The sequence below is a fragment of the Thunnus albacares genome, chromosome 18, assembly GCF_914725855.1.
Source record: "Thunnus albacares chromosome 18, fThuAlb1.1, whole genome shotgun sequence".
Classification (NCBI taxonomy): Eukaryota; Metazoa; Chordata; class Actinopteri; order Scombriformes; family Scombridae; genus Thunnus; species Thunnus albacares.
Window position 1 is genome coordinate 4,427,296 of NC_058123.1, and position 26,532 is coordinate 4,453,827.

General features: G+C 38.8%; 3 protein-coding genes across 3 annotated transcripts; 1 reads left to right on the forward strand and 2 right to left on the reverse strand.

Annotated features, from left to right (window-relative positions):
• nudcd3 (NudC domain containing 3) lies at window positions 1–5,698 on the reverse strand. Its single transcript, XM_044334345.1, has 6 exons — window positions 5,320–5,698; window positions 3,276–3,601; window positions 2,899–3,031; window positions 2,669–2,812; window positions 2,404–2,592; window positions 1–575 (listed from the first exon to the last, which is right to left on the reverse strand). Exons 1-6 carry the CDS (start codon window positions 5,515–5,517, stop codon window positions 465–467), a joined length of 1,101 nt encoding a protein of 366 aa, XP_044190280.1. The 5' UTR covers window positions 5,518–5,698; the 3' UTR covers window positions 1–464.
• Window positions 5,699–6,881: 1,183 nt separating this feature from the next.
• On the forward strand, window positions 6,882–10,283 carry mrps24 (mitochondrial ribosomal protein S24). Its single transcript, XM_044333675.1, has 4 exons — window positions 6,882–7,124; window positions 8,002–8,079; window positions 8,716–8,827; window positions 9,745–10,283. Exons 1-4 carry the CDS (start codon window positions 7,083–7,085, stop codon window positions 10,026–10,028), a joined length of 516 nt encoding a protein of 171 aa, XP_044189610.1. The 5' UTR covers window positions 6,882–7,082; the 3' UTR covers window positions 10,029–10,283.
• A 4,428-nt stretch (window positions 10,284–14,711) lies between these two features.
• On the reverse strand, window positions 14,712–26,532 carry gnsb (glucosamine (N-acetyl)-6-sulfatase (Sanfilippo disease IIID), b). The gene is made up of 13 exons (XM_044334158.1): window positions 26,183–26,532; window positions 23,356–23,415; window positions 22,387–22,590; window positions 21,305–21,370; window positions 21,117–21,215; window positions 19,458–19,625; window positions 17,872–17,954; window positions 17,642–17,760; window positions 17,117–17,220; window positions 16,896–16,997; window positions 16,698–16,808; window positions 16,005–16,115; window positions 14,712–15,389 (listed from the first exon to the last, which is right to left on the reverse strand). The coding sequence occupies exons 1-13, from the start codon at window positions 26,354–26,356 to the stop codon at window positions 15,240–15,242; spliced, it is 1,551 nt and encodes a 516-aa protein (XP_044190093.1). The 5' UTR covers window positions 26,357–26,532; the 3' UTR covers window positions 14,712–15,239.

Here is a 26,532-nt window from a genome sequence, read left to right on the forward strand (position 1 = left end):
GGCTTTTTTTTTTTTTTTTTTTTATTATTATGTTACATGACAGAATAAGAAGTCTTCATGTACAAACTGATTGATTCATCCTTAAACAATGAGAGTTCGGTGTAACTGGCATCAGAATAAAATATAATAATAACAGAATCACTCTCTGGGGGGGCAACAAACACACACAGGCACTGTAGAGTTATTAAATAATGAGCAAAAACTGTTAATACAGTACAAGTATTTACCCAATTTTACTGCCAAAACATCAAACAAGCGTTTGATATGATGACAGGTCGTCATCACTCGTCTCCGTCAACGCAAAACCCCAAACTGTCAGCTTCACTTCTGCTCTACAGGCGAAGGACAAACGCGTCCGACACGACAGACAAGCGACAGTTCTGCAGATAACGTGTGTAAAATAAACCAGGATTCAGTTCATATTTGGCTGGAGCGGGAGGGGGGGGGGGGGGTCTCGTGCCTTTTTAGAACTGCACCGCGCTGGGTGGGATGTCGAACATGGAGGGGTCGAACTGCTGCCCTCTGAACGGCGAGCCTTCGGCGTCCCAGCCCTTCTTCAGCATCTCGTGCACTTTCTGTGGAGGAGAGACAAAGAGAGAGACACACACGGAGATGTTGGACACATTAAATAAACATCAGTCGGGCTCAAAATGACCACAGTGCCATCTAGGGGTGAGACGGCGTGCTGTCGACCCCCCTCTGCTGCAGCTCAGTTTGGGCTGCACCTGAAGCTGCACAATCACCGTTACGGGACGCGTCTGAGCCTGGCGTACGGCGAGTTTAACGCACAACTCTGCACGTCGAGTACAAAGCGGCACGGCTCCGAATCTTTAAGAGAGTATCGGGTGCACGGTTGTCGTAAAGATGAAACAAACAAAATAAAAAACACACCTGCACTCACTGATCCAACTTCTTATGTCTTCTTTAAGGGCATCTTCATATATTTATTAATCTGCCTTCTATATATTGTCTCCTGCTGTGTGTTTTCTTGTCTGTGGCGTTCAGTCCTTTATATCGTGACACATTTTACCGTTTCTATTGATTACTGAGGTCACACCTCTTTCATCTGAAGGGTCTACATTAGGGTTGTCCTTTCACGGATGGATCCTATTATATAATTACGTATTCTTGTCACTGATTGGCTTTTGAATTTCACCTGTTCCAAATACACGCTGAACAATAGAGACTAACTTGAGCTGGTTTTATTACCTGCATCTGGCACTCGACTACCTACATCTGGCACTCAGGCAGCTCGCTTGTTTATTTACGATGATTTATTCAAAACCTTAATTTATTTCCTAGTAATGACGCGCTGCTATACTCTGGTATTATATCATCGCCGGGGTGCAAAAAAACCTCTTTCCAACTGCTGCTCCAGTGCGTCAGTAGAAGCTCTGTAAATAATTAATAATATATGATCTCTCAGACGCTGCTACTCTTTAATTTTTTGCCTTTAGTTCAATCTAATTTAATTTATTGTAAAGTTGTTTCTTTTTTTTACATGAATGAGTAAATCGCACATTAATGACAAAACCTCATAATATATAACTGTAAGCTTTATTGTCCTTACTGGTTTTCTTTGACCAGTGTGATCATAAGAAATATATTAAATCTCATTCTGTTTGGTATTTAAAAGGTCTTTAAAAGTCATACGTTTAATTTGTTGAACCCTGCAACGACCAAATGGAGCCAGTGAGCGTTTGTCTCTGTTGGTTGGTGCCACATGTCCTGACACACAGGGAGACACTTCATACGGGTATAATTTATTTCATGTATCATTTTTCTGCTTTCTGTCTTTTGACGCTGTAAGTTGAGTTTGTTTAACCAGATCGTATGTTGTTTGGTGATCTCGGGGAGCACGTTCGTTGACGTTTGTCGCTCATGTCTCTCAAATAAAATCCAGGAATCGATAAAGACAAACTTTGAAGACTTCTTCCTGTTGAGCCGACATGAAATCTATGTTGGTTTGGTAGACTTCTGCTGGTGAAGACAGTTTGAGACGCTGGACGCAGGTCGGAGTCGGTGAGGATTGAACAGACAGAGATTGTCAATAGCTCTTACACGCCGCTCACGGCTCGGCTCGCTTTTCATGTGGATTCGCAGCTCTCTAATCGGACTATTAGTGCATAAATATCTACCACAAATAGCTACGTGAAGACTCGGGAGGAGTTTATCGACTGCGGTTTCTGGGAAGCGCTCAGATTTGGGTTTGTTTAAAGTGCATTTTGCTGTCTGTGCCAGCGTGCAATTACACACAAATCTGTTGTCAAATCTGAGTGTTTCGGCCTGTTTGTTTGAAGTTTGAGAACTTTTTAAACACTGAGGAGTGTTTCTATTTTAATATCTGACGTCTTCTCCCGATCTTCTCAGTATTCTGTACGATCGAGCCTTTGGGTTTCTCACCATTTCATGACTCTGTGGTTTTCCCTGCAGCTTCTGATGGTAGTCAAAGGTGAGTCTGTCCAGGACGGCGTGCTCCTCGTCGTCAACCGTCGCCATGGAGCGCTCGCGGTTGATTTGGTTTATATCGATCTCCTCCTCTCCTTTCAGTATCGCGTTCCACCAAACTTCTGAGGCTTTGTTGAGAGACAGCTGGAAGTCGAAGAGTTAAATCAGAGTTTGTTTCATTCTTAAGGGATTCTCGTGGTGAAGATGAAGATGTACTCACAACCACGCAGCTTCCGGGTTCAAGGCTCCACAGAGAGTTTTCAGTGTTGATCTTGTGTGTGAACTCTCCCTCCATCAGCGTTTTCTCCTCCGCTCCCTCCTTCACGCACACTCGCACGCTGCTCGTCTGCAGACTCACGCTCACCTGAGGATGCGACAATTTGGAGACGAAAATTGAGAAATGAGAACAGACTTCCTGGTACGTCAGGCGGTGGAATAGACTGTATTTACCTGTCTGCCCTTAACAACAGTCTTGGGCACAGACACGCGGACCTCCACGTCAGTGTAGTCCTGAGACCAGCTGTAGTTTTCCCTCACGGCGCCGTTGTAACTGTCGGAATCGATCTGACATTTGTCCTGACTCCTGAAACAAAACACAAACAAAACTGTTTAATAACCCCTGACATGATGGATGTTTGGAGCTCAAACGCCTCACTCAGTCTATATTAAACTGTCTAAACTGTAAAACGCAGTGTTTCCAGGTTGTTTTTGTAGAGATCTTCGCCCACAGAGGCAACATATCATTGTCAATTACGTGCAAGATCGACAAAGTGACACTTGATTCACCAACAAAAACAAGATGAATAAAAACACTCGAGTTTACTCACTCCTCTGCTGACTTCACGCTGGCTGCGGCTGCCTGGTCTCCCTGAGCTAACTGTCTTGGAGCGCTGCTGCCGCCGCCGCCGCCGCTGCTGCTGCTCTGAGGGCTTTTAGTGGGTTCTGGAGGAGCTGAAACGTCCCCAGAGTCTAACGGAGAACTCTCCGTCTGTGCCTCCTCTGCACTCTGCTCTTTCGTCTCCTCCTGAGGCCCGGAGGTGATCTCCAGCTCTTGAACTGCCGGAGGAACGCTTTTACTCTCCTCCCTCCTTTGCAGCTCGCTCAGGTGTCTCTCTCTGTCGTGCTCTGCCACCTTCTCAAACAACTTGTATGTCTGGAGAGGGAATATGAGATTATAACAGATCAAGGCATGAAGTTTATGAATTCACATATGTTTAACCGGAGAGGTGGAGCTTAACCATGTTTAGCTGCTGCTGTAGAGTTCAGTTGGAATCTGACATGAACACTCAATAAAACAGAAAACACCAGGACATTTTCCAGCTGTTGTTGAACCCAAATACTATCATTATAACATGTTATGATACATATGTTTTTAGAAGCACTGACACCACTGTAAGGCAGCCTGAAACACTATACAATTTAATTAAAAATACCAACATCACTATGTAAAAACTACGTAATTATACAAGTAAATGTCTTCAGTTAATCCTACTAAAAGTAGTGTTAAAAGTAGAAGTACTCATGCAGATTGGCTCCTTTACAAGTCTTATTATATAAATTATATTGTTTTATTATTATTATTATTAATGTATTAAAGGTGCAGTGTGTAGAATTGAGTGGCATCTAAAATTTCACACAATCATTAATATCAACAGGCTACTAATGATTTTCAGTCATACGCTGCGCAAGCACGATAACAACCGAACGTTACCGTGGAATTGTTTTGAGTCATCGTCCCTCTCCTCATTCTTCAAAGGACGTCTACGTGAAAGGTACTATTATAAGAGTAGCGTAGCTCCGTTAAGGAATAGGGCAGTGCGTATTGTGTTTGCGTAGCGAGTGTGTAGTTGAGCGAGCGGCAGAACAGTGATGCCGAACGCGAGCGGACCAGAGGAAAAGGTTAGCAGGAAGTTGTCAATCTGACAGTAAATGCTGCAGCTTCTCAAGACCAAGAAAAGACTTGTCTATTGAAGGGGGTTAGCCCCGAAGTTAGTGGCAATGCGTTAGCCTAACCTGACCAGGCTAACTTAAAGTGGACTGACGTTTAAGGTGGACCAGCAATTCTCATTTTAGTGTCAGTCTCAGCCACGCTGAAGAAGAGAGACTGGAGAAAGTGGCTGCTGAGCGTCCGCCCCAAAGCCGTCAACCTATGGGAAACACTGGTTGTATCTGTGTTAGCTTAGAATGAGCCCTTTATATCTACATAGGGAGCGGGTCCTCTTCCACGGAGGCTGCCATGTTGCACCGCCATGTTTCTACAGTAGCCCAGAACGGACAAACTAAACACTGGCTCTAGAGGGGACCTTTCACGTTTTTCGCGGCTACCATAGTTTCTCCATCACGCTTGGAAGGGGAAGGGTATTCAGTTTGTTGCAATTTGCTACCTCACCACTAGATGCCACTAAATCCTGCACACTGGTCCTTTCACACGTAAACAGCATTTTTATGTCATAGCTGCCATCTTTTCTGACAGTTAACTAAAGCTGGGCGATATGGACAAAATCCACCCAAATATCACAATATTTGTGACCAAACACCTCGATATCAATAAGGGATGACAATTGATGCTTTCACAAATATTTACACAATGACTCAAGATTTTTAATAAATAATAATCAGTAATTTGGATATAATGGTGGGTAAAGGGAAATGCTCCACTTTACTACACAATACTGTAATACAGCCTTTAAAACCAGGAAAAGACAACACTTATGCCCTATTACGATATTACAATAACCAAAATATAAGACGATATGTAGTCTCACATCACGATATTGATATAATACCGATATATTGTCCAGTCTACGGTTAACTGACTTATATCCGTGTTTACCAAATATTTAACCCGGATAACATGTTGACAAACTTCACCTTGAGCACCATCTTCTCCGCCACACCGGGAGGGAAACCCATCTTGTCGTTGGGACCCGACAGCAGGCGATAAAAGTCCGTCTTGCGGTACAAAAACCCAAAATAGATGTGAAGAAAGTCGTGTATGTTTCCAACGTGCTGCAGGATTCCCAGCAGAGCGTTGTCGTACATCTCTGTCATTTCCAGCGGCGACGCCATCGCTGCTTTTACTGTTTAACCGTTTTATAACGAACCTTTAACGTACCTCAACCGACGACGTAGGCCCCAAAATAAATAGTATTTGTTAAGAGGTTTAAGTTTGTAATTAACTGGGACGTTTCTTGACGCCTGTGTTCCTCCTTCCAGAACACCTTATTGAGTTTCCCACCCGCATTCAGCGAAGACCCGCCCTACTCTGCCTCTGATTGGCTAGTGCTCGTTGTTCTGATTGGTTACGCTGGTTGGGTTCAGACATGAGGAGTGAGATGATTGGGTTAAGGTAAGAATATTTGGGTCAGAGCCAATCAGAGGCCGAGTAGGGCGGGTCATCGCAGAGTGCGGGTGGGGGGAAAATAACGCTTCTAGAACAATAATAATACTACCGGTTATGTATTTTCAAATTAAGTGGATGTGAAGTTTAATACGAAATATTACAACAAAAAACAAAACAAAACAAAAAACAAAAACACGAGAATAAACATATACTCATGTGTTATGTGATTTTTTTTGAATCAGTGATTTAAAAAATGTTTTAAATAATTAATTTACTAAAATTGAAAATTTCCCTAAATTATATTATTTTTCTATCGTTGTTTTGACCAGGACTGTATGTTTTTATTTATTAATTTAATTGTCCTGGCCATCACATGGTTCATCTGTGTATTTTTTTTTTTTTTTTTGATTTGGATTTTCGATTATTTATTAGGGTCTCTTTTTGCCCAACTGGGCTATTCCTCCAAGAGTCCTCAAATATAAAACATCACTTTAATAGATACAAACAGAAACAAACAATATTTGTACAAGTTAAACACTTAAAACCCACAATTAGCCTAACACATTGCACACAAAACATTAAAACAATAGAATACAACAATTGGTGCTCTGTATATATACATACATTAACATAAGACCCTAGTGGTGTCAGGTAGTTCATGTTGATTGCATCTCAAAATAGAAATGATTTATGGTACAACGGGTATGTTTAGTTATGTACGGAAATCTAATTGAAAATTATTACATTGATTGATGGAATGCACTTTCCATCAATCAATGTATAGATAGATACTTTTTAAGTGTATTTATTTTATCATGGACATGTACATGTACTTTTTATTCTATTTTTTTTTATTTATTTATGTATTTATTTTTTGTGTTGTCAATGTAGCTTTGCTGTTGTTTTGAATCTGCTTCTATTTTTTGAGGATGCATAATCAGTCATACATATATATCTATGTAATCAATATTCCTGCAAGAAATTGCACTTATTGTTCTAAATAAAGTTGGGTTTTTTTTTTTTAATAATTAAAAGTATACATTATTTTCCTATTTCCGGTTGATACAGCTCAATAGTCGTCCGGGTGGATACAGATGACTGGTTGTCGAATAAATAGTTCCAGGTTACATGAGAAATAATAATTTTTTCTATGTTATTATTTACTGTTGACTATTGCAATTCTCACAAACGTTTGAGGGCATTTTAAGACGATAACAGCATAGAAATATAAGTAAAATAGAGGTTAGTTTAAGCTCTTTTAACATCGTTAGCTCCCCATATTTAAATAAGCATGGCGGTGTCCTTGAGCAGCACAGGCAGCGTGAGGCTGCTGGTGAGTAAAATAACATTTAAAACGATTAATACATTTATATGAACTCATGCTGACAGTGGACACATCGGTATCCTCTGGTTACTTCAGCTGGACAGTTTCAGGGCTTTTAGATGCAGAAGTTAACGGTTAGCTTCAGTGCTAATGTTAGCTGTAGCGACTGTTACTGTCAACTGAAAACGTTTCATAGTTTCTGTTTTAAACACTGAAACAAATAAATGTTCTTTTAACATCTCTGTGTCTCTATTGGGACGACAAGAATTTGTGTCAAATGCGACAAAATGACAGTAAACACATGCGGTGTTAAAATGTATAACCATGGATGTGCTATAAGAGCTCTTATAATACAAGTGTCATTGTTTACTGGAATAAACATGCAGCTAGAAAGTTAGGTCCCTACTAGAGCTGCAAATTGTAGTCTTTTTTAATTGATTAGTTGTCAGTTCTGAAATTAATCCCCAACTATTTTGATAATCGATTAATCGCTTTGAGTTGTTGTTTTTTTCTAAGAAGATAAAGTCCAAGTTCTCAAATGTGAATATTTTCTAGTTTCTTTAGTTCTCTATGTCAGTTAATTGTCAGTTAATTGTATATATTTGGGTTGTGGACAAAACAAGACATTTGATGGCGTCATCTTGTGCTTTTGTAAAACAGTCAATGACATTTTTCACCATTTTCTGACATTTTATAGTCAAAACAATTAAACGACTAATTGAGAAACTCGTTGCAGCCCCACTCTTGATAAGGGGTCTCAAGTTAAAATGTAACTTTTATTATTTCTTTACATATCGTGCTCACATAGTGCATAGTGCTAAATAAATTTGTGCTTAATCAAAAAATGTTTTTTACTCTCCTGATGTTTCCTGTGTTTTCTCTGCAGGGTGCTTTAGCCCGGTCCGGCTCATTATGCAGTTCATCTGGAAGCAGAGCGCTTCATGTCACTGCAGCGTGCTGCAAGGTAAACATCAGTTAACCACTGGGTTATATGTGTCTCAACCCTCTTAAGCTGTATAGAATTTATTTATAGTTATAAACAGGAGAATCAGGGAAAATCATGAAGCTTCATGCTAACCAACAAGGCCTGATAGAACTATGGAGGTGTTGTGTACAAACATACAGTCTCTAGAACATTTTTTTAAGTTTGCAGCAGAACAGAACCTTAAACTGATTAATAACTCCCATCATATGATGTTAGACACCCAGGTTAGGTTGTACAATATAGTTTATTAAACTTATTATAGGATCCTTAATTCCCGAGTTTCATCAGCAGACAAACACACACACACAGCTTGTAAACATTTCAATAAATTTAAGAGGGTGACTGTGAATCAACATCCACAGCTTGGGTTTTATTAAAGGAAGATGATTTATATGGAGACAGATTATTTTAGCCTGAATCTGATTTCCTCCCATCACCAACCAGAAAAAACTGAGTAGTTGAGGTCGGCATATTTGGGATTTCCATGAGGGTTGAATTAAGCACGAGTGAGACCTCCTGCTTTCAGATCATTGGCCTACTTATCAGTTCACTACACAAGAGAAATTTATGGCTTTTTTTCCTGACTTTTGGACTTTTTTCTCTCTTGTCTTCCAGAATAAAGCGGCTCGTATCCGAGTGGGGAAAGGAGACAGACCTTTGACCTATGAACAGGCTCTTCATCCTCATCAAATTGGTCATCGCAAAGGATGGCTGTCACATCACACCAGTGAGCCTTTTAACTAGCATGATCAAACCTGCTTTAAAAAACCTGCTTTAGCTTGAACACGTTTGTTCTCTCTCCCACCCTGCTGGCTTCTCCATAAATAAAAAAACACCCCTCTCTATCAGCTGTTGGGTAAATCAGATTAAACTACTGTATGTGTAAAAAAAAAATCCATTGACATCTAAGGACCAAATGAGACATAGATGGCTATGGCTTTAAAACGCTATGAAGGCAGAAAAGTACAAGTTAACATCATTTTTTGGTCTAGTAGATAGAATTACTGGATTTTCTCTGGAAAAAAGCAAATGACCTTTGCTGCAGTGAACATTATATACTGGGACCAGAATCAGCTGATGGTATAATAAAGTGTTTTTGAGGCTGATATTGATATTTGAGAGTTTAAAAGTTCCCTTTAAGGTTCCCTTAAATTAGTTTTTTTAACAATCGCGACCAAGAAATATACTGAGCAGGACATTTTATTTAAAATCAACAACTCATCATTAGTCTAACAAAACAAACTATAGAAAAGTGACTGTTTCTTACTTCATTTTCTTGTCATTTATCGGTTGACACCTACACTAATACAGATATATCTCTTTGTCTCTCTTGATGTCTTTTGATTTATAACGGCAGTGTTTTTGTGACGTACAGTATGTTTTTGTTATATTTGTTTTATATTGTTTGTCTGTTTGCTGTCTATCTTTACCAGGACACTCTTTAAAAAGAGATTTTTTATGTCAATGAGGTTTTCCTGGTTAAATAAAAAAATATAATTCATGAACTCACAAAAGTGGGTTTAATGTTAAGTTACACTAAAATCATGCGGACGCAGGCAGGAACATCACTCGCATGATGATAAACACGCCGAGCTAAAACGGTTCTGCATGTCTCAGAATAACTGTTCTTCCTCTTTCTGCTAGGTAACCTCAAAGGAGAAGAAGGAGCAGCTGAGCGTACCGTCGAGGACGTCTTCATAAGGAGATTCATGTTCGGGACTTTCCACGGCTGCCTGGCCAACGAGGTTGTGATCAAAAGGCGTGGCAACATGCTCACAGTGTGCACTTTAATGTTACAGAAACTACCGCCACAGAAGTTTTACTTCTTAATAGGATATTCAGAGTCTCTGCTGTCGCACTTCTACAAATGTCCAGTTAAGTTAGAGGTTCACACGCTGCAGGACAAAGCTGTGTATAAATATCTGTGATGGAACTGTGTAGAGCTAAAGCTAATACCAGAGTTATCTGTTTCTTCTAAAGATAATATACAACAAGATGGATTTTGCTCCTGAATAAAGTGGCAACTTTGTTCCTGTCTTCATTCCTGCTCACTGAGTCATCCCGTTCAGTTTCTCCAGAATGTACTTTTTCTGTTCTGCAGAAGTTTTCAGCCTTGTTTTTTTGGGAAATTAACTCATGAAAATGCAATCATGTGTGTCATTAAAACATTATGCTTGAAATCATTGCATTGAAGATGTCCTTGGCTCATTGTTTTATTATTAAAGATCATAGTTGAGGGGAAAAAGCTGAAGTTTTTGTCCTTATTAAAACAAACCTAAACAATTCTGCCAAAGCAGGTGTATTAAACCAACACTACACCAGTACTGCTGCTTTGTCCAGTCTACTTTGTTTTTGCAGATTAAAAATTCACAAGATTGTCACATGTTCATATAATATGTGCAGTGAATGCAGGGTGGTGTATTGTGCTGTAAAAGCAAACATGCAATAAAGAATAACAGTAAAAATAAGAATTCTACCACAGAAAATAGGCACTAAACTAAATTTAAAAAACTATAATAAAACTTTTTGCATGTTTGAGTGCAAACATGTAGGACTGCAAAGAATTCACAGAGTATTATGTGCTAGTCAAGGCTGAGGCTATACAGAGGTCAAAGTTCACCATCCTGATGCTTTGAGGGAAAGATATTTGTAGGTCTCTGTGTTGGATTTGTGGCTTCTGTTTACTTCAGTTTACTGCTGGAGTTGTGAGGATCCTTCATGATTCTACTAACTCATGTTCTGAACCCTCTGGTGTAAAAGTCCTGCAGAGTGGTGAATGAAGATGCAAACCTACACCACTCTGTAGGTATTTATAAAGCACCTTTCAACAGCAGAACATCACATGAACATTCACACACCCTAAAATGAAAACAGAAGTAAAAATCTTACACAAAGACAAGTCTAAACAGGCGGGTCTTGAGCTGCTTTCTAAAGGTGTTCACACATCTCAAGTCTAATTTCGACGTTTCAAAGTTTAGCCAAGTCAATGTAAAAAAAGTGCTTTACAGAGAAAATTACAATCAAATAAAAACGGACATAATTAGAAGGATCAAAGGGAGGACATTAATAGTGTGGAGTAAAATAAAGAATGGATAAAACCCCCAAAATGTACAGAAAACAAATTAAAAGAAAACATTAAAAGGCTAAAGAAAAGAAATGGGCCTTCAGATGAGTTTTTAAAAAGAGCAGTAGACGGGGAAGATCTAATAATGAGAAGCAAACAAAAGGAGGATCAACCAACAACCCTGATTAGAGGACCTTTACAGACAGACGGAGCTGTAGTAGATCTCTACTGTAAGCAGGTGATGATGATGCAGAGCTGGGATGCTGAAATCAACAGAAAGCCAGTGAAGATAAATCAAAATCTGGGCCACATGAGACCTTTTAGGTGCAAAATCTTAGCTGAGGCAAGCAAAGAGGGAGTTACAACAGGGATAAAAATAATAGTGTGAATGATGATCTGCATCTCAGTTTTAGACATAATAAACCTGAGTTTTCTAGTGTTTCTATGTTGGAAAAAACAAGAACGAATTTAACACCTAAAAAAAGTCCTCGTCCACAGTGATTTCACAGTAAAGAAGAAGAGAAAATACACAAGAAATAAGAACCTCTGTTTCGTCAGCGTTGAACTGTATGGAAGATTTAAAATGCCCAAATAAAAATAATTAAAGAAATAAACAGAAATCTAATACATATACATTAGTAACAGTATGTGTATTTCCTTTTTATTTATAGATTTACTGTATCATCATGACATGAAACACATATGTTAAAAGGACAATTATTTGTTTTTTGGTCTTTAATAAACAAATGAATTGTTTTTCATTGAGACATAAGTTTTTCATGCCAGATTTAAATTGAATCATAGGAGAGAAAACAAAGTGAAGACATGTGTTGCATTTCAGTTATATAACTGACATAATAACTCCATTTAACTGTAGGAAATTATCTGCCATCCAATTTTTTTTTTAGGCAGTTCGGGTTCTTCAGTGTCCAGCAGAGCAGCTCCCAGACCAGTTGGTGATGCCTTTTGTTAAAAATACTTTAGGACCCCCAGGAAAACCCTTTGAGGCTCATGGCACTCTTGCTGTGTTCAAATAAAAATCCACACAATTAAAAAAAAAAATTCCAGACAACAAATTCATTAAAATGATTCATTTGATTTATTTATAATTCATTTCATCACAGTGCAAATACATTCACATTTAAAGGCACATGCACCTCGTTAGTGCAAACACAAGGCACATGGGGTTAAAGCGTTCATTTCAAATTACCACGTGAATTTTCCCTTGATGAATTCCTAACAATTATAAAACACACCTCAAAAGTATCACAGCACTTTTTTTTATTTCCATCTTCCACTTTTAAAAAAGGCTCTTTACAAACTGTAATTATGAATACTCAATGTAAAATATGGTCATAAACAAACCTCAGGACTTGGAATTTTAAAAAGCCATGTCCATTCATTAAATCTGAGGCACAAAATTGGAACAAATGGACGCCATCTGCTGTGTAACAAACGGTGTTTTAAGAAAGTGCTGCTGAGATAAAATTATGAGCTCAAAGATTTTTCAACAAACAGAGGTGTAATGAACATAAGTTCACCTTAAACAAGTATTTTAACATCTTGGGAAATCTTGCTGAGACTTAGCGGATTGTTACCACTCACATGTCTGTACAGTAAATATGTAGCTAAAGCAGGCAGCCAGTTAGCTTAGTTTAGCTTAGCATAAAGACTGGAAACAAGGGGAAACAGCTAGCCTGGCTTTGTTGAAAGATAACAAAAATTGGCTAACGGCACCTATAAATCTTAATAATTATTGTGTGAATTAAACAGCTTTAGAGGTGCCTGTAGTGGATTCTGCTATCTTTGGACAGAGTCAAGCTAGCTGTTTTCCCCCTGTTTCCAGTCTTTGTGCTAAGCTAAGCTAACCAGCCGCTTGCAGTAGTTTTGTACGAGTGTAGTATCAATCTTCTCATCGAAATCTCAGCAAGATATCAAATAAACTTATTTCCCAAAATGTCCCAAAGAGACCTTGAATTAGTGACAGCTACAACGTACTAGTAAACCTTTGGTTGGTCGTGTATCATTTAAAAAACGAAACTCTCCACTTCTGACAAATACTGGTCCTTCTGTGACGACTTAAATGTTGACATAGTATTGTGAACCCTGAACAATGTAAAAAAACAGTAAGTTTATAGTGCAGTTTATGAGCAGAAACACATTTTATTCCTAACTAACATGAACTGACTGACGTGGTCCGATCTGCATGATATTAACAGGAAAAGGAGTTTAAAAAGGATATATAATAAACTCCTAAAATGAAGAGATATGTGCATACAGCTCAGAGAAGAATTTACTTTTTTTCACAGCAGATATTTAAACTTGTCACAGTAGGAAAACCTCCCCAGGGGTCATGTGGTAGAAAACAATATTGATGTGTAAATTCGTGTGAATGAGTTGGAAAACTGTGCACGTTTAACAGCCGAGATGCCTAAAACCTCCATTCTGCCCCGTCCTGCTCTCTGCAATCACATATAGACCTCCGTTGTTGTCCAAAAACTATTAAAAACATGTCAGTGAGCCACACTGCTGCACTGGGTGACATGCTCCTTCATCATGAAGAGTTCGGTCACGTTAGTTTGTTTAGAAACGGCTCCAGAGACTAATAACAGCGATCACTGCCTTACACAGAACTACTCTCCGGAGACTGAAAGCACACAATACTTGTTAGTTCATTGTTGGTTTGGCTCCAAACATGAGATTTGTTGCCAATAATAAAAATATAGAAAATCACCAGCCTTAACCTTTAATGCAGCTGAGTTCACGACAGGCCTCTAGTTGTTCACATTTATTTTTTTCTATGTGTCAGACAACAGAACATGAAATTCGATCGAAGCTCATAAATAGTACATTGACCAGCTGTCATTTAGATGCCGAGCTGCAGATAAAAATCATTATTTTATGATCACAAAGGCTCATCAGACAAAAAAAAAAAAAAAAAAACAGCTGTGAAACGAGATTTTCTCCTGACATTTAAAATGAATGATACCATTCAAGTACAGCTGAAGCATCTGTTACCAGAACACGATGCAGAAAGAAGCAGCATGAATACTGTATTTGAATGAAAACCCTTTTGTTCCCTGACTTTATCTTCGGTCGCTCATTTTAAAACGTCAATACAGCCGATCTCGCTGCACAGCTGCTGTCATTCACCTGTGTTTTTGTTTATTTCGTGTGATGATGTCGCGATCATTAAATATCTGCAGCTCGGCGGCTCGTATTTAGGGGCCGCAATCAAATTTCATACTCGTTCTTTTATCTGACAAAACAGAATAATATATAAATAAGAAACACCTATATTGTGAATTTGGCTGCTTTAAAACACATTATAGGTGATTGTAGAGAGAAGGATGGAGGTTTTAACTGGTCATCTACACTAGAGCTTTAACAATTAATCAATTACATTACATATTACATTAATCGCCACCTATTTTGATAACTGATTAATCGTTTTGAGGCCTTTTTTCTGGTTTCTTTAGTCCTCTATGACAGTAAACTGAATATCTTTGGGTTGTGGACTGTTGGCATTTTTCACTATTTCCTGACATTTTATGGACCAAACAACAAATCGATTAATCGAGAAAATAATGAAAATGATGAAAATAATTGTTGCAGCCCTAATCTGCACAGTTTACCAATCAAGTCCCTCGGTTTATTAATCAATTTGCATGGATTTCCACATCAATATTTTTTTTTCTACCACATGAGCACTGGGGGGCTCTGTAGAGAAGTACAGGTAATAATAATAATAATAATATTATAATAATAACGTAAATGATGGCTCTGTTCTATTTAAGTGTCCCAGTGAGTCATGACAGTGTGGCAGTGAGCCAGCATGCACAAAACCAGGACCCTGAAACTGAAGCAGCTAAATGGAATTCAGCCATGAGTCATTTTATTATTCACACTTGTACTTTTCCTACTGTAACATGTCAAAATATCCGCCGCCGTCTGCAGTCACGTAAAACCAGCTCCACCCCCCCTCCCCTCTGAGTATGACGGGGGTCTATGTTTGGCTGTTTTTTTTGGGGGTTTTTTTTAGAGTGTAAACTCAGCGCTGATGTCCGTCACCTCTTTATTTGACGTCGCGGCAGCTGTCACCCTCACAGGACTGGAGCTTGATGAGCCGCTGGTTCATCACCTGCAGGATGGTGGGATCCACCTTCTTCACGATGTTCTCCAGCTGGTGGGGGTCGGAGGTCAGGTTATACACCTCTACGAATGACTGGAGGACACAAAAGGGAACAGACGCTAAACGTCACCACACATGTCACTGAAGCCCTTTTCAGACATGGATGATGTAACACTTCAGACAGAGGCGTCTTTCACATTGATGTTACAGATTCTTTCAGACATGACAGGATATTTATAGAAAGAGACGATACTTGTGCAATATTTGACACCTGATGCACAAGAGGAAAAAAGGAAGAGTTAAATGTTATGTTCTTTTACAGGCTGCATCACTGATAATTTTAAAGCAGTTGAAGCAACTATAATTGATGTTTTTTAATATAGCAAAGTCTGATCTGTCAGTGTGTAATGTGTTTGGCTCGTAGTGATGAAACTACAGAGAATTATCAGTGACTCTGCAGCTCCTCTCGGCTTTATGGAGCTTTATAGTGAGTTTCAGCTGATTGTTTATCTGTCTGGCTGCAATTTTACTGTTTTGGTTCACTCTCAGCAGCCGAAAACGATGCTATGAGTCAGCTAAAAACAATAAGATGCTACCTATACGTCTTTACTAAGGTCAGATTAACAAATCTGGGTATTTTGCTGACTAGTGAGCGGCTATCTGAACCCGTCCTTCATCTCTAATGTAGTGAAGAGTGTCATGCTCTACCTCGCTGTCTGCAAACTCGCAGTACTGCAGGTTGTGTCCGCTGTCGAGGGTCCTGACGCAGGCGTAGGTGTTGTTGTAGGCGTCTTCACACACGCAGTCTGGGAAACATTGCTGATGAAAAAGAAGTGTTGAGTCAGTGCTGCAACCAATATTGTATTTTTATCCATTATTTTTACAGATGAAAGCTTCTCTGTTGGTGTATTACATTTTAATGTTGTTCTTGTTGCTTAATTTTCTGTTGATTAATTGTTTCAGCACTAATCTGCTTATCAAATCTTCACCTTTGACAAAGCAGATGTTTGGCATTTTAGCTTAATAAATAACTTCAAACAATTATACAAGTTGTTGTTGATGAATACAGCTGCAATTAACTATTGTTTTCATTATCGATTGATCGTTTTGTCAAAAAAAAAGGCAGAAAATTGTGAAAAATGTCATGTTTTGTCTGTTCAACAGTCAGAAAACTAAAGATCTTCAGTTTACGATCATGTATGACACAGAAAAGCTTCAAATCATCACATTTAAGACGCTGCAACCAGCAAATATTTGGTATTTTTGTTTAATAAACGACTAAAATTCAATTATCAAAAGAGTTGATCAACTAATCTTGGCAGCTCTATTGATCAATTCCCGATAGTTTCCCAATAAATCAATTTATTGTTGGTACATTGTTTTCTTGTGGTAGCTACTCACAGACAGTCCGGGGCCGAGTTTGGGGCAGGACGGGTCTGTTGTTGGATGTCCCTCTCCAGTGTATTCAACAAGGAAAAAGGGGCGTGCGGAGCCATTACGCAGTGAAGGAGCCTAAAAAGTAGGAGATGTATAAAAGTTAGTTCAGATTGAAGAAAAAAAAAGCAACATTTAGAAAAACGTTTTGAAGAAACATCTGACCATCTGAGAGAGGAAAGACTGTCCATCCATGTTCACAGAAGACAGGTTGAGGCCGGATATGTCCAGTATGGTTGGAGCCAGATCAATATTCAACACTGGAGCCTGAAGGAGTCACACAATATATATGAGTGAGACCAATGATTACAAGCTAACAACTGCATATTATAAGAAATGCAAGAACGTATGTGTGTGTGTTTGTGCAGTAGAGGAATTATTGTGACCTGCAGTGTCTGGTTTGGTTTAATGCCTGGACCGCGGACCATGAGGGGGATCCTGATGTCAAATTCATACAGCTGCCTCTTATCAATGGGCAGAGAGAACTGACCTGGAACAGACAGGAGAAATAATGCTTGCTGTAATCATTCCTCCTGTTCATACTGACCATTAGAAGATCCCTTCATAATGCACTTACAATGTAAATCCACAGTCCTCCTTCTGTGCAAAAAATGTGTTTAAAAGTTTATCTGAAGCTAATATGAAGCTTCAGCGTCCAAATGAGTCAAATCAAGTAGCGTTACAACAGGGAAACACTGTCCGAGGAAACACAAAGAGGGAATTTGATGCTAAAAAGACTGTAAATGTGTCAGATATCCACTTGATATGACTAACTCAGACTGCCAGTATGAACAGGAGGAATGATTACAGCGAGGAAAACCTCTTTCACTGTTCATACGGACACCTGACGGCTGTTTTAAGACACACTTGATAAATTGTGAACTTGTCCTTTAGTTGGAGCACACTCAGACCTGTGTGGTAGCCGTTATCTGACATGTAGAAGATGTAGGTGTTGTCCATTTCCTTTATGCTATCAAGTTTCTTGACCAGCTTCTCCACCATTTCATCCACAGACAGGAGGGTCTGCCACCTGCAGCAGACACGATAATGATCAATTTTAAGAACTGGGGATGGCGAGCTCCACCACTTTGACCCACACTGAAATATTTGTACAAAAACAGAGACTGTTTAGCAGTCGTACCTCTTCCTGTACGCATTATCCAGGAAGGTGAGTGAGCTATCCGGCATGGGGTTGATGGGTTGACGCAGCAGCCAGTGTTTGTCCTGAAACACACAGACAAATGGAGATTCATGGGAAAGACTAAAAGAACAGTTATTATATTTAAATGAAGTATTAGTTAAAGTTCAATAAGGAGGATCTTTTCTCTTCAAATTCTCCTTTAAACCTCTATGGGTGATTTTTTTTTTTTGCTTCAATTTCTTCCTGCTCTAAGCTTCTCTATCACTTCCGCTTCCCACACTCAAACAAAATTCCCCTCGGTCACCATATCAAGGACTTTACCGCGTGTAAAACCAGGAGGAAGACGTTTTAAAGGTAGGAACGGACTTTAATACCTGATTGATTTGTGCAATATTCTTATGCTTGCACCACTCGTGAGTGGACAGACGGATGCATGCAGCCTTCACTTCCCGGTGTTGTTTGAGTTTTTGTTTTTAGACATTGCCGCTCCTTTTTATTGTGGCTATTTAGACTTTATGGCGCTTGAATGTATTTAACGAAGGGTTCGCTTTCATCTGTTAGTGTGTGTGTGTGTGTGTGTAAGTGCACATATGCGTACATTTTGGTGGCACAACAGTCATAAAATTTAACTGCAGTTGTAACCTCAAATTCACAACCTCGGACATGGGAGCCGGGCACGCTAAACAAAGAGGAGGCTAAAACCTTTGGGCGCTAGCATCTGTCGCCAGCAAGTCTCTTCAGGTGTAAGGGAATAATGTTTACTCATGAATGATTGCTGATGTATTATTGTATGCAAATTAGGCATGGTGGATGTTTGTGCAGGATGGACGGGGCAATAGTTGAGTAACGATGGTGCTTGTTAGTTACTTTCCTCTGGCGCCGAGACTGGTCGCACATGCCCATAAACAGCTGTCTGTTCTGTAGCTTTTGTTGCTAAGGTGTTTCCATGTGTTGATCTCATACTTCAGATTTCAGCTTCAATGTGTACAGATGGATTTGAGAAGTTGACATTTGGAGTAAAGAAGGAGAAAAAGAAGTGAAATCCTGCTACTATAGTTTGTTGAAGTAACCTCCAGAGCCGGAGGAAGCTTCCTGAAGCTGACCAATCAGAATAGAGTGGGCTCATCAGGAGGCGGGGCCTTAAAGACACAGGAGCTAAAACGGCCTGTTTCAGACAGAGGCTGAACTGAGGGGCTGCATAAAGGACCAATAGAAGATAAATAAGGAGTTTTTAACTGGAAATCATGCAAATATATTCAAGAAGAGCCTCAGAATAAAAATATACAGCTGGAAATGAGCATGTTACGTCCCCTTTAAGTTTATTTGGAAAGCTTTAAGAGGCTCACACTGGTTGCCTCAGTATACACTGATTTGCCAGAGTTGTGTTTCCCAAATCTCTATAACGGAGATGGCAGGTGCAAAGTTAGCATGACCCATAGTCAGAATGGGCACAATTATGAGAATTAAGTTAAATAACATTATTTTTCCTCAAGTGAAGATGTTTCACAACAGTAGGGTCTTTCTCTTTTGCTAATCTCAACTCATCGCTCCTTATTGGATAATGTTTGATGTAAACGTGGACAAACCTTCCCTGGTTTGTCAAAGCTCCCGTCTCGAGGGGCTTTAACGTTGCTGAACGCTTTCTGGTGCTGAGGTGCTGCCGTCCAGGGAGAGTGAGGAGCTGGAGGAGCCAACATCAGGAAGAACGGGTGCTGAGGGCTCCTGTCCTCCAAGAAGTGGAGAGACCTGTTCGTCTGGAACAAGGAAGAGCCAAGACTGAATACATCACTGCTGCAAAATTTCACATTTAATTAAAAACACAGATGGTGAGATGAAGAAGGAAACACAGAAAACAATGGTGTGTTTGTTTGATAGAACAGGATCAGATATCAGGAAATAAACAACAAAAGGTAAACGATTGAGCTCTGAGAAGACGGAGAGACTGGAAGGATTGAAGATGGTTGTGTATTTAGTGAACCTGTGAGCTGTAATTACAACAATAATGCTCCAAAATCAGTATTTTCAAAGCTCAAATGACTTTGGCTGCTTTAAGAAATAATAAAACTTCTTATCACTGAGTAACTAGATGGTTTGTTTTGTTTTGATTATTTTTCGATTAATACTTGTGTTTGGTTTCAGTCTGTTTTTGTCTTAGTGATTGATAGATTTACTGTACTATGCATAAAAGATAACATTTTTGAGAACAAAATGAATTATTTTAAAGCTGCATTCATTGTTTTTTTTGGCCACTTGGGGGCAGCAGAGCAAGCTGCGCACACAACACTGACATATAATCACCTTATAAAGTTGATATGTTGAACTTGTTAGCAAACAGTTGCTTATTTCTACATCCAGTGGTATTTCTGGAAAATTTGTGGTTCTGTGATACGAAATATTTCCACATTTGATGCAAGTTTGAGGTGAAAGTAGCAACAAGAGATAAAAAATGTTTAAAAAAAAGAAAGAAGGGGGGAAAAAGGTATGAAATTTTAAAAGAAAAAAGTACTGTATGTGCTGTGCCAGATGGATATTGGGATCAGGATTTGGATTATTATGTGTTGTTTGTTAAACTGAATTAAATTTAATTTAATTTAAAAAGAAGGTCTCTTGCAAGTCCCTCACATTTATGGAAGTGCAACACTAAATCAGGAGAACTGCTTTATCAATTGTATTTCATTTCTGTCTTTGTTGCTGATAAAACTGCAATTCATCACTAACCAGCGGTGCATGTGACGAGGGAAAGTTCAGTTCTCATAAACTATATTTAAAAGCAGCGTGGGTAAACAGCTGGTTAAGCAGAAACACTCAACTGTCAGCTGATCATGATGATGATGACATGCAAAAATCACCTGACAGAAGACTGAACAACACCACTGAACAAAAAATAACATGAAACTTAACATTTTCAGTCACTAAAACACTCCAAAATCTGAATGTTAATACTCAATCAGAGACAAAACAGATGTATATTCTTGTTTCTTGCATTTCCAGTAAAGTTGTTGATGATTAACTTTTCTTACTGCTGACTGGCAGACAAAGACGACTCGCTAGACATTTTATATTTCGATGACAGCAGCTGATTCAGACAGTTTGGAGGTGAACGTTCTTATTTTTCCCCCATAAATCCCTTACATAAAGCTCCCTATAGACGTCCTAATGCATAGAATACTACTGATCACAAGTCCGGGACGTGCAGAAGTCATTGAACTCAACACACATTGGTCATCAGGAGGTTAACGTCTTACTATGAGGTCTGTGAGGTAGTCCTTTTCATAACTGTCTCCGTGCTTTTCCTCTTTGCCGTTGACTGAGAGGGTGTAGTTGTAGTACTGGGAGTTTCCCACCTGCAGCAACACAGCAAAAGGTTGTGACAACAGAAATATTTAAATACTTAGCATTCCTGTTTGTTCAAGTGTGTGTTTGAGAGACTCACCAGTGCGTGCCACTGGTCCCAGCCGGGTGGAACATGGTTGACGTCTCCTGCTTCTTTCTTCCCGTACTGATGACAGAAACAGTGTGATAGAGTTTAAATGTTCAGGAATGTCGGAGAATTATTCTATTTAGACGATCAGTTAATTGTTTTGGTAATTCAATTTCAAGTAAAAAATGCAAAATATTTGATGGTTTCAGCTTCTCAATGAGACAGTTTGCTTTCTCTTTTTGTCACATATGACAGTTAATCGAGCATCTTAATATTTTAGGCTGTTAATTGAAGATATTATCGTGATTTTGAGAAATGGTGAATGCCATTTTGTCACTATTTTTTAACAGTTTATAAACTAAGAGACTAATAGATAATGAAAGTAATTGCTAGTAGATGCCATATAGTGAAATAAAAAAACAGGATTGTTGATAAAATGACAAACTCTTAAATATGAAGCTTGGAAGTGTGTTACTGATAGCTGCAGGAAGTAGAGGTGTCTTTTTATTTAAAGATCCCCTCCAGACATGTTTTAAGACATAAAAATATTCTCCTGTGAATTATATATCTTCTCTAATATGATTTTTTCCACACAAAAAAACATCTACTCCTCCAGAATCTCTGAATATGCAAATATTGTTCATTTTAAAAGTTTTCCTCCTTCACTGTAAAGTCCGTTCTCAGTGTTTGTGAACTGGAGGCTTCAAGTTTCCACATAGGTTGCATACTGGTCCACGATTGGCTCCAAACTAGTTGTGATGTCTCAAATCCTGCTGGTAGGTTCATGTGTTAAACTCAGCAGATGAATGTGAAAACAAACTCTGCACAGAGACGAACATCACACTGAGGGAACTGGAGGAGGACTTTAAGTATCCTAAGCAGAAGCTTTTCTGATGGTTTCTTATCATATATTGTAGTTCATCTTCTGATATTTTGTCTCTTTTGGCAGGAAGGTTTGGACAGGATTAAAATAACATCTCCAGCATGAACAAAATACTCAAGTTAAAAAGCAACTTTCAGCCAACACAGCACTATTTTAGACTAAAAAACAACCTGTGTGTATATATATAGCTGAAGTATTTCTGTGTTCAAACCTGGTTAAGATATTTCCCAGCGAAGAACGTCTGGTACTTCTGTTTGCTGAGGTAGATGGGGAAGGCCTCAGACTCGGGGCCTTTCTGCCACAGAGGGCTGGAGCAGTTCCCAGAGAGGGAGTTGTTCCTCACCTCGTGGTTGTGAGGGTACTGACCCGTCAGGATGCTGCTCCTGCTGGGGCAGCACAGCGGCGTGACTGTAAACTTCACCGGAGAAGGAAGCGAGAGAGAGAGAGAGGGCGACGATTGAGGAAGATGAGAAAAGGGGAACAGCAGGGGGGGTGGAGGGAAAAGATGATGAAAATTTCAACATTGTAAAACAGTGTGTCACCATATGTTAGAATGCAGTGATGGAGGAAGTACTCATATTTTACTCAAGTAAAAATAGCAATACAACAATTTCAAAATATTCGATTACAAGTAAAAGTCCTTGCATAAGAAGTAAACATTCTGCAGAAAAATGGCCACATGACTGATATATTATTATATATGGCATTATTAGACTGTTAATGCTGATGCATGAATGTGTAAAACTCCTCCAGAGCGTCACAAGAGAAATCTGAAGGGTTGTGAGATGATTAATGAAGGTAAAAAAAACAAAAAATGCTGCAACAATTTGCATTTATTTTTTGTACTTTTCTCTAATCTTTGCTTTTTTTTTTTAAATGAAATACTAGAAACCTGAACCTCTTTCCAGCAAAAATGGTTGGAAATGGTTGGAAACTACTGGTTTAATCTCTAAAATTACACTGTATTTTATGAATTTATCATGTTTTTTAATGTAAAAGTTTAATCTAAAAATTTACCATTAACTATAGCTGTCAAATAAATGTAGTGGAGTAAAAAGTTCCCTCTGAAATGTTATGAAGTACAAGTATAAAGTGGCCTACAGTGTACACATGTGTACTTAATTGTAATACTTGAGTAAATCTACTTCTTTTCTTTGCACCACTGGGTAAACATACTCACAGCGTTCACAAATGTTGCTCCTGCATCTCCAATCAAGGCCTTAGTTTTTGTCATAGGAGTCTGCAGAACAGAAACAAAAACATACAAATGACATGCAAAAAGTCACACGTCTCCTAAAACGGAAACTAAAAACCTCTCAGCGAACGCAGGGAGAGAGACACGACTTCCCTTTCAGACGATTCCTGATTACAGTTTGTGAATGATTTGCCAAGACTCATGGGTACTGTAGTATTTAAGAGTCACACACCAAACTGATAATAACACGATTACTCAAGAAATGAAAGTGAAATAATGAAAACTGGTGTTCCAGATGTAAATCAGGTTGTTTCAGGATCCAGGAGAGTCTTGTGATTCTGTGTTATGTAACGTTGAGGATATAGTTTAAAGACAATTCAGAAAATAGGGGAAAACACTTCCTGAACTACAATCCTTTCGCTCTGCAACTCTTCACACAGAAAATCTAGGGCAAGGTTGAGTCAGCTGGTTTCTATCCAAAAACATAATGAAGCTTCCATCTATTATTCACTGTGTTCACTGCACTCTGAAGTTTCCTTTTATAAATAGAATAAAAAAATGAAGAGGAAAAGGTTGTTTCATTTTCATTTTTATGACCAAAAAAAGTAAAAAAAAAAAAACCCCAAGCCTTCATTTGATTCCAACGTCAAAAACAGCAGAGCTGAAAATTAGACTTGACTTTTGTTTAAAAATGAAACAATAATACCTCAAAAACTGCTTCTTCTTCTTCTTCTTCTGCTATTTATGGCAACATGCAGTACTGACATTACCACACACGCCTCCACCAGCAGTAAAACATGGACCAATACGTAGTTTTCAGAGATAATAAACCACAATTACATCAGAATATTGTTCATTATTATACAAGCCGTTCGCTGTCAGATGTGTCGACTCTGAGCAGAATCTTCTGACATTTTCCTGTTTTTTTGATTTGCATTCTGGGATTTTTTAGTGTAAATCAAATAACTTTCTTTTTTTGTTTTCACATTTTAGTTTCTGAAATGAAACAAGCACATGAACCCTGAGAACCAGAATACAACAAGGGCCAAACAGTTATAAACATTCTGATGACCGTCATTCAGTCAACAAATACATTAAGGCGGCAACCAATGACTGTTTTCATTATTGATTAATCTGTTATTTTATTGATATGTTTGGTCTCATGTTATAAAATAGTGCTTGTTTTGTCTGAACAACATGATGAAAATCAGCAGCAAATCTTCACATTTAACTGGCTGGAATCACAAAATTTGGGACATATTTGCTTGAAAAAACCACTAAAACTATTAATAAATTAGCAAAAATTTTGTTGTAAATAGAGTGAAATGATTAGTTGATTGATTGATTAGTAGTTTGCCAACTATTTTGATATTTTAATTAATCATCTGAGTCATTTTTCAAGCAGAAATGTCAAACATTTGCTGATTTTATCTTCTCCAGTTTGAGGATTTGCTGCTTATCTCAGTTTTTATATCACTGTAATCGTACAAAACCAGAGATTCATAGACGGCGTTTTTCGCTGTAATCTTCCACTTTATAGATGAAACTAACCACTTAATCTAGAAAATAACAGGCTGATTAACTGATAATGAAAAATAATCTCTAGTTGCAGTCCTGCTTGTATTGCATATAGCATCATTTCTCCTGCACTTTGTATCTGTACATCTCTTTAATTTAATTTACTTTTTTATTCATGGTACAGATTTGTTAATTTCTCATTTCTATTGCTCTGTTTTTATCATTTTTGTATCTTTATCTGGTCAGTCTCTTGTGCTAACTTCCTCACAAGGGATCAATACAGTTGTTGATTAATTTTCTGCCAATTACTTGACTAAAGTAATAGGTTGTAAGTTGTACAGTTGTAAAATTCACTGTAGCACCAATAGAATAAAATAACACAGTTTCTATTTTAAAGTGATTAGTTGCTTCTTTTGTTTACAACCGGTAGCACTGAATCAGTAAACGGGTGCAATAAACTTGCACAGTCCAACTTACAGCTTCTGTTTTATGAGTGGTGAGCTCATAACAACTAAAGGAGATGGTTTTGGACTTCTGCAAATACAAAGATGAGCTTCAACCTTTAGTTATTAATAATCAGGCTGTTGACTGACATTTCTTCTTCTCTTAAATGGAATGAGTCATATTGTGCAGAAAAGCCCACCAACAACTCAGGAAGTTTTAAGGTGTCAAACGCAGTGATGTGTGATTTTTTCTTTTTATGCAGAGCTGTTCTCACATTGTCTATCACTTTGTGGTATGATGGAAACCACTCAGCTGATGACAGGAAGGAGCTTAATAGGGTAGTGAAACTAGCATTAAAAATCATAGGACAAGCATTTATGATATTTAGCGAAGGACCATTAACTCCTCATCATCAGTTCAGCCCATTAACTCAATTTAACTGTGACCCCCAGCGGTTTTCTCAATGCACCAGACACTCTGTTAAAGTATTTTATATGTTTACGCTGATGTTTTATTTATCTCGCTCGAGTATCTTTGATATGTCTGTATTGTATTGTTGATGTGTGTCTGTATTGTTTTGTCCACCATGAGGACACACCAACACAAATCCCAACCAGTGTTTCATTGACATGGTAAAAGATGATTGAATCTCATGTTATATGGATAATATGGTGATTAAAATACCATAAAGTGTTATGATAAGGTGACTTAAAGTACTGTAAACAACCTATCACAGCAGAGTATTACAGGCCTACAGGCAGGAGCTTTAAAAGTGTCACTTGAAACTCACACGTCTCTTTAGAAATAACACAGATGATTAAGCATGTGTCTTCCGGGAGGGTCGACTCACCATCCCACCCAGCTGAACATCCTGGTCGTCGGCGAGGATGAGGATGATGTTGCTCGGTTTGGCGCTCTGCGCACACCTGACGCAGCAGGTGAGCAGCACGGAGAGCAGGGTGAGCGTTGTGAGGGCTGCTGGGTGTCCTCTCTGCCAGCCTCTGCTCGCTCTCAAAGCTGCCATTAGGGCCACCACAGCACCGGGACTGCTGCTGCTGCTGCTGCTGCTGTCTGCTGGCTGCTGGTGGTCGGTTTCGTTTCCTGCAGATGGAGGTGGGGACGGTGAGCGCGTGCAGGCTGGACGGCTGCACTGTGTGAGCTGATCAGTTTGAGGAAGTGGAGTGAAGGAGAGCTGGTGGT

What these genes read in the sequence shown, in the direction of transcription:
- nudcd3 (XM_044334345.1), bottom strand. Translation starts at nt 5,517, where the DNA reads ATGGCGTCGCCGCTGGAAATGACAGAGATGTACGACAACGCTCTGCTG. An exon ending in CGGAGAAGATGGTGCTCAAG is followed by an intron (nt 3,602 to 5,319) that starts GTGAAGTTTGTC and finishes TTCCCTCTCCAG; the next exon opens with ACATACAAGTTGTTTGAGAA. An exon ending in CTGTTGTTAAGGGCAGACAG is followed by an intron (nt 2,813 to 2,898) that starts GTAAATACAGTC and finishes TCGCATCCTCAG; the next exon opens with GTGAGCGTGAGTCTGCAGAC.
- mrps24 (XM_044333675.1), top strand. Translation starts at nt 7,083, where the DNA reads ATGGCGGTGTCCTTGAGCAGCACAGGCAGCGTGAGGCTGCTG. An exon ending in CAGGCAGCGTGAGGCTGCTG is followed by an intron (nt 7,125 to 8,001) that starts GTGAGTAAAATA and finishes TTTTCTCTGCAG; the next exon opens with GGTGCTTTAGCCCGGTCCGG. An exon ending in TCACTGCAGCGTGCTGCAAG is followed by an intron (nt 8,080 to 8,715) that starts GTAAACATCAGT and finishes CTTGTCTTCCAG; the next exon opens with AATAAAGCGGCTCGTATCCG.
- gnsb (XM_044334158.1), bottom strand. Translation starts at nt 26,356, where the DNA reads ATGGCAGCTTTGAGAGCGAGCAGAGGCTGGCAGAGAGGACACCCAGCA. An exon ending in GCTTTGACAAACCAGGGAAG is followed by an intron (nt 17,955 to 19,457) that starts GTTTGTCCACGT and finishes TGTGTGTTTCAG; the next exon opens with GACAAACACTGGCTGCTGCG. An exon ending in GATAATGCGTACAGGAAGAG is followed by an intron (nt 17,761 to 17,871) that starts GTACGACTGCTA and finishes TGTCTGCTGCAG; the next exon opens with GTGGCAGACCCTCCTGTCTG.